This window comes from Haliaeetus leucocephalus, unplaced genomic scaffold (assembly GCF_000737465.1).
Source record: "Haliaeetus leucocephalus isolate CR32 unplaced genomic scaffold, Haliaeetus_leucocephalus-4.0 Scaffold76, whole genome shotgun sequence".
In the NCBI taxonomy this organism is placed as follows: domain Eukaryota; kingdom Metazoa; phylum Chordata; class Aves; order Accipitriformes; family Accipitridae; genus Haliaeetus; species Haliaeetus leucocephalus.
This window is the reverse complement of record NW_010972512.1, coordinates 157,627-169,730: the sequence shown is the minus strand read 5'-3', so window position 1 is coordinate 169,730 and position 12,104 is coordinate 157,627. Positions and strand designations below refer to the sequence as shown.

Below are 12,104 nucleotides of genomic sequence, written 5' to 3'. Positions count from 1 at the left end.
GTCAGCCCTGGGGATGCTCTGGAGGGGGGGGACACGGAACCAGGGTGCCCTGCGTGGAGGGAAGCCTCCCTGAAGATGGGTGGCCCTCAGGGAGCCTTTCTGGGGTGGGGGTCAGCCCCAGGGAAGCCTTCCTGGAGCCCCCTGCGTGGAGCAGGGAACAGCCCCTGTGGCAGCGAGGTGGGGACGGGGTCCCCCCCAGATGGAGAGGGGTAGCCCCAGGGGCGAGCAGAATTGGGTGCCCTGGGGTGGAAGGGAGCAGCCCCCCACCCGTGGAAAGGGGGCTGCTCTTGGGGGGGGCTTTCCTGGGTGCCCTGTGTGAACCAGCCCTAGGTGATATCAGGGCAGAGGCAGCAGCGCCCTGGGTGGGGGGAGATGGGCCCAGGGTGTTCTGCGTGAAGGGGCGCAGACCAGGAGGTGCCCATATGGAGGGGCAGCATCCCCCACGACAGTGAGGTGGGGACTGGGGTGCCCTGTGTGTAGGGGACAGTGGGGTGCTCCGGGATCCCCCAGGCACAAACCTGAATGGGGAAGGGGCACCGTGGCATCCCTGTCCTGCCTGGGCACTGTCCCTACCCCGGTGGCCTGTGCCACAGCAGCGGGTGCTGCCTGGGCGCTCACAGCCCGGGGGTCCCCGCTGTCCCTCGGGCCATACCTGTGTGGCGGCAGGGTCTGCAGGCTCCCCCCTGCGTGGGGGTGGCATCGAGTCAGGGTGAGAGCTGTGTGCTTAGCTACAGCAAGAACGAGACCGACAGTAAAATCTGGGCTTTCCCAGGAGCCCGGGGATTTACCAGGGACTTGCCTGCGGCCAGGCAGCTCTTGGTTGTCCCCATGGGTGTCCCTGGGGCGCGGGGCCCTTGACTGCACCGGGGCTGGGCACCCCGTGTGCTGTGTTTGCAGGGCAGCGCTGCCCGGACGCAGCGGGGGAAAGCAGCCGGCGCCTGGTGAGTAAAGGCCCCGTGGGGATGCAGAGGAGGCACCGGCTAGGCAAGAATTATTAACAGGCGCTCGTCTTGCATCATGCCCTGGGGTCAAAAAAATGCAATGAAGTGCAGGGGCTGGTGGGGATTCCTGTGTCTGGGTCCCTCTCTGAGGGGACGGCGTGACCTGGAGAAGGGTCCTTGGTGCCGCAACTGGTGCAGGAGCCTGCCCCATCCCTGGTAAGCTGGTGATGGGGAATGGGGCAGTTAGCATTAAGAAACGTCCATCGACAGCCAGAGATAAAGACTCTCGGTACTTCCTCCTGGTAATGGCATGGTAATGCCCAAGTGTCAGCTCACTCGGAGTGGACCCATGTGGAGAGAGGACAGTTGTAGTGTGGGTGCTCTTATCTTGATCCCAAATTTATCTCGGCCAACCGCTTCATGCAACTGAATGATAGCCTGATAAGGCGGCTGATCTCCCCGGAGTTTTGCTTGGCGAGTCAGGGAGGGTGTTGGGAGGTGGGGGGCAGCTTCACCCCCCTGCTGCGGTGTCAGCCAGATCTGTGCCCTAGATTTAGGGAAGTTGCTGAAGCTGTGCTCTCCCACGTCCTGGGGCAGGTCAGCTCCAGCTGGGTGCTGCTTAGCATGCAGCGAAAGGGAAGTTCTGAATCACGTCTTGCACAGGGGCTGCAGCTACCCCAGCCAGCTCCGCTCTCTGCTGCGGGGAGCAGAGCACCCTGCCCAGCCCTGCCTGCTTCGGCAGCACAGGTGGAGTCTGGAAGCATGGATGGAGGCTCCGTTTCCCTGCCCAGAGCCTGGGTTATTCCTAGAAGGTGGGGGCTACCCCACCACCTCCCTTGGCCGACCGCAGCGCGACTGAGCGGTGCCGGCAAACCCTTTGGAACCGGCTGTGCCAGTACCGCTCTCGGCTTGCTTGGTCACGCTACGGTGAGATGTTTCGCGTGGGAGCGGGGCGTCTCATCTGGTGGCAACCCGTGCTCAGATCAGAGGAAACCGCAGCCTCGGGGGGGGGAGATATCACGAGTTGCTATCAGTGGCATCTCTCCACCACGGTGCTGGGCCGCCAGTGCCGGCGGTTGTGGGTGGCTCACCCCGCACGCCGGCCTGCCTGCTTGCCAGCTTTTTTTGGGGGCAGCTTCCTGCCACAGTGAGCTGGGAAGGATGAGTAGCTCTTTGCTGCCTGTCTGAGCCAGTCCGGCAGTGGTGTCCCAAATTCCCTGCCCCGGGCGCGTGTGCTGTGCAGCCTGGCATTCCCGTGATCCTGTCCCGCAGGGCCCAGAGATGAGAGCCTGGACCCTCTGCTGCCTGCCCAGGGGTGCTGCAGGGATGGGCAGGGTGGTCTTGGGGTGCTCCCGTGACCCCACCTGGGAGAGCGGGCTGTTCCCAAGACCCCTCTGGCTCACAGTGAAGTAGCGTTTGCTTGGGCAGACCCAGGGATATGTGGGTGTCGGGATGCAGCTCGCAGCCCCATGCCAGAGGAGCACGGCTCCATGAGGGTGGCCGGTGGGGGTGGCCCCAGTTGATGGGCACTGCCTGTCCCTGGGGGGCACAAAGAGGAGGGAGCAACGAGTCTTCTGCGTGTGCGATGGCAGTGATGGCTCGTGGGTGGGTGCAGGAGCAGACATGGAGGCTGCAGCAGCCTGGGGCCCGCAGCTCCTGCCCCAGCAGTCCCCTGGGGATGTGGGCAAGTACCTCTTAGGGGACTGCAGAGCTCAACCCAGCAGGGCCCTGGGACTGGGGAGCGGGCAGAGCCTCCCCAATCCTCCAGACAGGGCTCACTTAAAACCAACAGCCCTGTAATGGGGAACAAAGGAGGTCTGGTCTGGTTTGAGCCTTCTTGGACCCTTCATGTCCCGGTGGCTTGTCTGCGGCAGAGACACTGCAGTGTGCTCGAGTCCCCTGTCCTTCGGGGGACCTCCTGAGCACCAGAGCCACCTGTGAGCTGGTGCAGGGCAGCACCCAGCACCCTGCTGGGGTCCTTGCTCAGGATGGATCCGAGCTGGGCTGGGATTGTTGCTGCCTGCCCTCAGCACAGGGAGAACTGCTTTGCCCCGGCCCTGCAGCAGCTGTGGTGGCTGTGCTACATGGAAGCAATGATGAGGAGGAATTGCTGTTCATGGATGAGAGGAGGAGAAATCACTTTGTGAGGAGGAGTATCTTGCAAAGACCCCTGGAGAGGGGACCTTGGGGACCTGGCAAAGTGGCTGCAAGTTCCCCTCAGCGATAGGAACAGGTTCCCGTGGCTTTTCGGCAGCGCCCAGTGAAGCTGGGGACACGCAGGACAGGGTGCGCGACTGTCTCCGGGTCGGCGCCTGGGCCTCAGGAGCAACGGAGCATCTCAGCAGATGTGCTCCATAACCTTGTGAAAGGGGAGGGAGAAGCCAGCCTGTCCCTGCCTGCTCCACGCAGGCGTCCCCACGCCGTCACGCTGCGGCAGAGGGAGGAGTCTGGCTCTGCTGTCCCTGACTCAGCTGGGACCTTCCCATGGCTCAGAGCCTGGCGTGGGGGGCAGATCTGCTCCTGTCCCCCCGCATCGCGATGGGGGTGTCCCTGGCCATCGCTCTGCAAGTGGCTTCTGCAAGCATGGAGGGAGCGTGGCTACCTCTGCTAGCCCCACGGGAGAAGGGACAAGGGGGTGCCTTATCGCCCTTGGGCAGACGTCAGGGCGGCACGTGTCCTTGGGGCTGGTTATCTGCATGCTGGAGATGGAGAGAAGCCCTCCATGGCTCCAAGTCGTGATGGTGTGAGGGTCTGTCCTCTGGTGTTTTGAGGGGGGCAGAGCAGGTGAGAGATTGTGCTGCAGTTTGTAGGGGGAACTTGACTGGGGAAAAGTCTGCTGACAAGCATCTGTCTTGCTGTTGTGTGCAAGAGGGAAGGACATCACCCTGTGCAGGACAGGGTGAGGGGAGGATCTGGGGCTCCATGTGTCTCACCTGGCTCGGGGAAGGTGCCCACCTCCCTCCCCAGCCCTGTGGGGTAGGATCTGTCCTAGCAGAGGACTGGCTGTGTCTGAGCCAGTTGGGGCTGTTGGGGTCCAGGGAAACAGGGCTCGCAGCTTCTCACAGCTCTGCTCTCTTCCCAGGCACCACCTGCGTCCTCGTGTCCTTCCCCTTCATCTTCAACCCCTGCCTGGGTTGCAAGGAGAACACGCCGGAGTGGGCAGCCTTTATCTACTACCTCCCCTTCATCATCATCTTCCAGTTCGGCTGGGCAGCCACACAGATCTCCCACCTATCCCTCATCCCTGAGCTGGTGACCACTGAACATGAGAAGGTGGAGCTCACAGCTTTCAGGTGAGCACAGCCAGACCTGGGTGTCCCCTGAACCTGGGGGAGTAGCCCTGCCTGCGCCAGGTCCCATCACTTGTTTGACGAGAGGTCCCCTTGGTGCCACGGGTCTGGCGTGGCACACTTGAGTCCTCGGTATGGCAGGACTAGGACTGGGCCGTGTGGGTGTCCTGCAGGATGTATCCAAGTGACATTGGTTGTGGTAGGTTGACCCTGGCTGAACGCCATGTGCCCACCAAAGCCGCTCTATCACTCCCTCCCTCAGCTGGACAGGGGAGAGAAAATATAACAAAGGGCTTGTGGGTCAAATAAGAACAGGGAGAGATCACTCAAACAATTACTGTCACGGGCAAAACAGACTCGACTTGGGCAAAATTAACTTAGTTTATTGCTGATCAACCAGAGTAGGGTAATGAGGAATAAAACCAAATCTCAAAACACCTTCCCCCCACCCCTCCCTTCTTCCCAGGCACAGCTTCACTCCCTGATTCTCTACCTACCCCCCCTGCAGCAGCGCAGGGGAATGGGGAATGGGGGTTACGATCAGTTCATCACATGTTGTCTCTGCCACTTCATCCTCCTCAGGGGGAGGACTCATCACATTCTTCCCCTGCTTCAGCATGGGGTCCCTCCCACGGGAGACAGTCCTCCACGAACTTCTCCAATGTGGGTCCTTCCCACGGGCTGCAGTTCTTCACAAACTGCTCCAGCATGGGTCCTTTCCACGGTGTGCAGTCCTTCAGGAGCACACTGCTCCACCGTGGGTCCCCCACAGGGTTGCAAGTCCTGCCAGAAAGCCTGCTCCATGGGCTCCTCTCTCCACAGATCTGCAGGTCCTGCCAGGAGCCTGCTCCAGTGCAGGCTTCCCACGGGGTCACAGCCTCCTTCGGGCACCCACCTGCTCCGGCGTGGGGTCTTCCCCGGGCTGCAGGTGGATATCTGCTCCACTGTGGACCTCCATGGGCTGCGGGGGGACAGCCTACCTCACCATGGTCTTCACCACAGGCTGCAGGGGAATCTCCGCTCTGGTGCCTGGAGCACCTCCTCCCCCTCCTTCACTGACCTTGGGGTCTGGAGAGTTGTTTCTCTTACATGTTCTCACTCCTCTCTCCAGCTGCAGTTTCTGTGCCCGCCGCAACTTTTTTCCCTTCTTAAATATGTTATCACAGAGGCGTTACCACTGTCACTGATGGGCTCGGCCTTGGCCAGCAGCAGGTCCATCTTGGAGCCAGCTGGCGTTGGCTCTGTCAGATAGAGGGGAAGCTTCTAGCAGCTTCTTATAGAAGCCACCCCTGTAACCCGCCTGCTACCAAAACCTTGCCACACAAATGCAATACACTGGTCTTCTATGTTGGTGGCCCAAACCCTTTGGTGCCGGGAGGGAATGTCTTGATGCCAGGGATGTTAGTGACACAGCCCGTGGGACACTTCTGTGAGCTGGGGGCACTTCTCCTTCAGGACTGGAGAGTGATGCTCATAGGGGAGGAATAGATGATGCCCCCAGGAACAGTTGGGCATTGTCATGTGCGGGCTGTCCCATAGGCAGGAATGGTCCCATGGCCAGGCTGGGCAGCACATGCAGCTCTGTGTGCGGAGCCCAGCTCAGTGCCGCTTATCTGGCAGGATCAGGCTGTGGGAAGGAGTGTTTTATCAGATGGAGCAGGGCTTGGTTATCTGCCCCAGTGGGAGGAAGTTCCCCTTCTGGCAGGTGAGCAGGACCGCAGCACAGCTGGGCAGAGAGGATGTTGGAGCAAGTGCTGGGGTAACCCTGGTGCCAAGGCGTCCTGCTCTGGGGGCACTGGGTTAGGCAGCTCAGGGCATCCTTGGGGCAGAGGTGTACTGTGACAGGAGGGTGGACAGGCTGACCCAGAGGGATCTTGTTTTCCTCCCAGTCATGCCCCGAGGCTTGGGGGCTTGGGAGGTGCACCGCTAAGGCTAATGCCTGGCCAGATGCTGTGTGCTCTTGGAGGTGTTGCCTGAGCAATGACACTGGGGTGCAAAGCTGACTGTAGCATGCCTGGCTTGGAGGGCAGCCTTGGGTTGAGGTGTCCCCACGATGCCTGGAGCTGTGCTCCTCCCTCTGCATCACCCTGAGGTGCTGTCTCCCCTCAGGTATGCCTTTACTGTCATGGCCAATATCACAGTCTATGGCCTGGCCTGGCTCCTGCTGAACTTCCAGGTGGACCAACCTGACCGCACAGAGCACCTAGGCATCCAGGATGTCCCTATATTTCGGGTGAGTGGCAGGGCTCAATCCCTGGAGTCCTCTCTTCCCTGGGTGGGCCATGGCTCAACTGGGGAGGTACCAAAGGGAGTGAAATAGCAGTGCCCTGAAACCTCACCTACTGCACTGGGCAGAGGCTGCACTGAGCTCTCCCTGGGGTTTTGGAAACCCCTCTTTATCCACCAGACTGCTGGGGGTTGGATGATGGGCAGGCAAAGGGCACCCCATGCTATGCTCACCCCCTTTGTCTCACCCAGAACCTGTCCCTCATTGTGATGGGGCTGGGGGCCGTGTTCTCCCTCATCTTCCACCTGGGCACCAAAGAGAAGCCATACCCGCCGGGCTCACTGCCCCAGCTGGAGGAGGGCACACCCCTGCTGCAGAAGGAGCCTACGAGCCCCCCACGCCCACTGCTGATCTGGAAAGACTGGCTGCTGGAGCCTGCCTTCTACCAGGTATGGCTGCAGGCAGGGCTTGCGGCACCTGTCCTGGGCTGCTGCCCTGCCTGGGTGCTGTGGGCATCCTCTGGCAATGGGACGTGCCCCTGGTGTGGATGAGGGTGGAGAGATGGGCTGTACTGGGCACCCACCTACCACGTCAGGGGGCTGTACTCTTCTCAGTGGGCATCTGTGCCATGACAGGATTGGGCTTGGAAGGTGCCAGTCTTCCCTACCTCCAGTTTGCATGGGCTGAGCAGTGCTGCCCTGTCTCTGTCCCCTCACAGGTTGCGGTGCTCTACATGTCCACCCGGCTCATCATCAACCTGTCCCAGACCTACATCGCCATGTACCTGACCAACTCACTGCTGCTGCCCAAGGTGGGCGGAGGGCAGGTCCCTGCCTGTGTGCTGAGGTTGCATGGGCAGGGGTCCTGTGCCGATGGCACGGTGCTCATCTTCTCCCTGTCCTCGTCTCTTGCAGAAGTACATTGCCACCATCCCCCTGGTGATGTACATCAGTGGCTTCCTCTCCTCCTTCCTCATGAAGCCTGTGAATAAGTGGATAGGTCGAAATGTGAGTCCTGGGGGCCTGGTGATGTTTGAGGTAGACCCAAGGAGAGGCCATGGGGCCAGATCCTGACCACACAAGTGAGCAGAGTACTCAGCACACCTGAGACTGACTGGAGAGCAGGGACCCCTTGTGCATCCTCTGCAGATGACCTCCTGCTGCAGCCTGGGTCCCGCTGGGACAGTATGGGCAGTGGGCGGGGTGAGGGTGCGTGGGCCTATCCTGCACATCTCCGAGACTGGGAAAAGTGATGCTGGTTCAGAGTCAGCCTGTCCTGTGCAGCCCCAACCAGGCTGGGAGAGCCTCATGGTGCCCGTGAGAGGCAGAGGGAGGGTTTGGCTGAGCCACCCTGGACAGACATGGGGGTCTCTGCAGTGCCAGCAGGAAGGGGCTGCCCCTCCAGTGAATCCCCCGTCCGCACTGCAGCAAGCACCGCACCCCGATAAGCCCCCACCTCTCCTGCCAGTTGGGTGTCCCCGTGCCCTATGCAGGCACCATGCCTACAGCTCTGCTGGGGTCTCAGCTCTTACGCTGCAGCCAACGCTGTAAAACAGCCTGGAGCACCACGAGGCCCTTGCTGTTTGGGGGCTCCTTGTTTAAAACCAACTGGGAGAGAGCCAGGGCTGTCCCCTGCGGGTCCTAGGCAGCAGCTGGCCCCCATGCCCTCCCCATTCACCCCTGCCTTGCTGGCTGTTGGCCGAGCTGGGGTCTAAGCTCTCCCTTTTCCCTCTGCCTGTCCCCACGCTGGCCCGGAGCAGTTGACCTACTTCGTGGGCATCCTGGTGGTCTTGGCCTTTGCCTCCTGGGTGACCCTGGCCAGGCAGATGGGAGCAGAGATCTACGGGGCGGCCGTGCTCCTTGGGGCTGGCTCTGCCACTATCTTGGTCACCTCCCTCTCCATGACAGCAGACCTCATCGGCACCAACACGGTACGTCCGCTCCTCCCGGCCGGGATGGACCGGGGTGTCACAGCAGGGCTCGGAGCCCCTGGGCTGGGGCGGTCACTGGTGTGGGATCAGGGGGGACGGAGACCCCTGTGAGGGGGCTTTGCTGTGGGGGTGCAGGCAGCCCTATCCCCTGTGCCCGGGCTCTGCTGTAATATGGGCTCTGCCCATGAGAGGGCACAAGGCTCTCGCTGCCGGCGCCCGCTGGGCTGCGTGGCAGGGATGGACTCGGCACAGCGGCTGATGAGGTTTCCTCTCCCCTCTCAGCACAGCGGCGCGTTCGTCTACGGCGCCATGAGCTTCACCGACAAGATGGCCAATGGCCTGGCTGTGATGGCGATCCAGAACTTGCATCCATGCCCGTAAGCATCCCTGCAGGTCAGGAACCCTCCCAGTGGCAGCTCTGGCCACATCATCTGGGGGCCAGGCAGCAAATATTCCTGGTTTGGAGTGAGAGACATGTGTGGAAACCAGCTCTGAGTTGTCTTAAATCCTTCCTCAACTTCTCTTTTGGCCCTAGACAAGGGCTGCATCTGTGGGATGTGTGAAGGGGCTGGGGATCTCAATGTCCAGCATGCTGCCCTCTCTTCTTGCCCTGGACCTTTCCTTTGCGTCCCAGTGTGAACCAGTCCCAACACTGAGGACGTGGGACCACTGTCAGCAGCCCCAGGGCACTTGGGCAGCACTGGGCCAGGCTCCGGTCCTGGCCACCAAGCCACATCCCTGCCTTCTCCCTGCAGGACCGAGCTCTGCTGCCCTGCCTGCATCAGCTTCTACCACTGGGTGATGGTGTTGGTCACTGGAGGCATTGCCATTGCTGCTATCACCTCTCTGTGCTGCATCATGGTCTGGCCCATCCGTATCCGCTACCGTGAGTGGGGCTGGGGGCGCTGGGGGGGGGCTAGGCATGTGGCTGGGGGCCCTGGGAGCCCCATGTCCTGTGCCAGCCTGGGCTAAAGTGAAAGTGTCTTTCCAGATGGCCCCAGCTGCAGGGAGGTGGCAGGAGCCCTATCCCAGCAGGAGCGGGGAGGTGGCAGGAGCCCTGTCCCAGCAGGAGGTCCTGTGGCAGGGCTGGCTGCGGGGACGCTCGTGGCCCTGCCCGCAGGGGGATCCTTATGGTAGGCACGCGGGGCAGGACCACCATCCCGCTTCTGCTGCTCCTGGCCCCAGAGCCAGAGGCTGTGCCTGCTTGCTGTGCGCTCCTGGAGGGCAGCATCCACCTGCGATGGCCGTGCTGATGCTGGCACCCCTTGGGTCACCAAGGGGTGGCAGGGGCTGCTCCGCGTGCTGGTAGCCAAATGCGGGGGGCAGGGGATGGGGATGGGGTGCCTCTTGCCAGGCCGGGGACCCAGGCACCCGTGCTCAGTGCCAGCTCAGCAGCTGCCTCTCTGCCCTGCTGGATGCCTGTGTCTTGCTCTAGGGTGGGGGGAGAGGACGGACACCCCCCATGCTGCCTTGGGGATGTGCTAGGTAGGGCCCCTTGTGCCATTGGCAGGAGAGTCCTGAAGGTCCAGGCCAGCACGTGGTGGGTCACCCCAGCAGCTGCAATGGCTCCTAACCTGTCCCTTCCCTCCCCTCCCCGCAGATGCTGTCTGCCTGCAGGGGCTGAGCGAAGCGGAGACCCCCTACGGCGGGACGGAGAGTGTCGAGGGAATGAGCCAGCACAGCACCATTAACTGAGCCAGGCCCGTGTCCTCGGCCACCGTGGTGTCCACGCCACTGAGCTCTGCCTGGAGGGACCCCCGTGGCGGGGGGATGGCGCTGGGACGGGGGTGCTGGGCTGGGGGTGGGGGGTGGCCCCCTGCCCTGTCTCCCTGTCACCTTGCACTGGGTTCGCGTCCCCCTCACACACACCCCCACCCCGTGCCCTGCCTGGGGACTCGTGAAGGATGTCACCCTGTGCTTGCACAAGTATAACACTAGAAGGCTCTGGGCCGGGTGGCGGGGGTCTGTCCCAGCACAGGGGACAGGTGCCTAGCCCTCGGTTTTAACCTGCTTTTTTAAGGTCAGTATGTACAAATGGCACTTTTTAAAGGAGGAGAAAAAGGAGAGAAAAAAACCCAAACAACAAAGCACCTCTAACCGCGGATAAATGCTCTTAGTGTCTTTCCTGCCGTGCTCGGGCAGCACCCGCGGGACCTGGGCTCTGCTCCTGAGGGTGGGGGACGCCCACGGCTGGGGGGAAACAGGAGCAAGGCAGGGGCGTTGGGGCGTGCACAGGGGCTCCGCGAGTCGTGACCCAACGGTGCTCCCCCTTGCTCCTTTACTCCTCCACGGAGACGGAGGCCCCAGCACCGGGGGAAGTGCGGGGGGAATCCGGCAAAGCGGGACAGAGGCCGCCAAGATGGCCGCCCTCAACAACGATGGCGGCTGCGCCCGCAAACAAAATGGCTGCCGCGCAGCAGCGCTTCAGCCCAATGATTGGTGTCTGTGCGGGTGTCCCGCCCCCCCGGGGCAGGGCAACCAATGGGGGCGCTTATTGCCTTAGCGGGGCCGGAGCCGGGTGGGGCCTGGGTCCCCGCTGCTCCCGGCACGGGAGGCTTCGGCCCCCGCTGAAGGCAGCGCGGGGTGAAGGCCAGGCTGCCCCAAGCTGCGGGTGGCTTGACCGCCGGCGGCGACTCGCCGGTGGGTCGCCCGCCTCGACCCCCGTGTGCCCGCGCTGCCGTCCCGGGGCAGCTCGGGGGCTCCCGGCACCTGCTCCCTTGGGGCCCGGCCCCACCGGCCTGCTGGCGGGACGGGGACGGGTCTGGTGCCGCAGCTCGGGTCGTTTCCCGTCTGCAATAAACCCTTCGGTGGGGGGAAGTGAGGCGTGAGGCGCCCTGTCCCGCCGGGCCGGCCGGGCGCCGGAGGGGTCGGCACCCGGGTGACTGCCGTGTGACCGTGAGTCACCCGGGGCGGAGAGGCCGTGTGGCGAGGCACGGCAGCCAGGCATGTGCTGCTGCTGTCTCCAGCGCCTTCCTCAGCCCCTTGGGCAGACCGGAGCTGGGACTCGAGGCCACCCCGACCCGGCAGGCATGGGGGGGGTCAACGATGGCAGCCACGGGGGTCCTGGTGCCGCCCTGGGAGCACTCGGCGGGCCCAGGGGTCCCTGGCTGTGCCGTGCTGTGGGGTGCCCATTCTGGGGGACAGCACCGGCACCCCAGGGCACAGCCAGCCCTGCTGAGTGGCACATCTCACCTCCACCTCACTGGGGGTCCCGTTGGCGCCCCATGGCATTCTCGCCCTCTTGAGCACCCTGCCTGACCACCGGGCACCGTGCTGGGGGTCAGGCCGCAGGGACCGAGGGCACAAGGGAGATGGAGCTGGGGGGAGAAGAGCTCTGGGTGCATGTGCCCACACGTGGTGTGTGTGCATGTGCACGCCCCTGCGGGTGTGCGCTGCAGGCATGTGAGCGCGGGCCTGCATGTGTGTGGGGTGCGTGCACATGGGCACCGTGTGCGTGTGCCCCGTGTGCTTGCACACGCGTGTGTGTGATGTGTGCATGTGGGGTGGGCCTCTGCGTGTCAGGCACGTGGGTGCAGGGGGCATGGGCCTGCAGGGCTGCCGTGAACCCCCCGTGGTGAGTGATGGGGAGGGGGTGCTTGGATGAGGGGGCGTCTGTGTGTGAGTGGGCATTGGGGGGGTGATAGGTGTAAGTGTGTGGGGTGGGGGGTGTGTGTGCACACCAGGGCATGGGGGGGTGGTGGTGAGTGGTTTGTGTG

General features: G+C 63.0%; 1 protein-coding gene across 1 annotated transcript; it reads left to right on the top strand.

The window, feature by feature from the left end:
- The first annotated feature begins 3,863 nt into the window (after window positions 1–3,863).
- MFSD12 (major facilitator superfamily domain containing 12) lies at window positions 3,864–10,210 on the top strand. Its single transcript, XM_010581833.1, has 9 exons — window positions 3,864–4,234; window positions 6,341–6,464; window positions 6,710–6,907; window positions 7,177–7,269; window positions 7,373–7,465; window positions 8,218–8,388; window positions 8,671–8,765; window positions 9,144–9,274; window positions 9,989–10,210. The coding sequence occupies exons 1-9, from the start codon at window positions 3,864–3,866 to the stop codon at window positions 10,081–10,083; spliced, it is 1,371 nt and encodes a 456-aa protein (XP_010580135.1). The 3' UTR covers window positions 10,084–10,210.
- Window positions 10,211–12,104: the final 1,894 nt, after the last annotated feature.

Coding starts and splice junctions, on each gene's coding strand:
- MFSD12 (XM_010581833.1), top strand. CDS start 3,864: ATGTGTCTCACCTGGCTCGGGGAAGGTGCCCACCTCCCTCCCCAGCCC. Junction 6,908..7,176: donor TGGAGCCTGCCTTCTACCAG/GTATGGCTGCAG, acceptor GTCCCCTCACAG/GTTGCGGTGCTCTACATGTC. Junction 7,466..8,217: donor ATAAGTGGATAGGTCGAAAT/GTGAGTCCTGGG, acceptor GGCCCGGAGCAG/TTGACCTACTTCGTGGGCAT.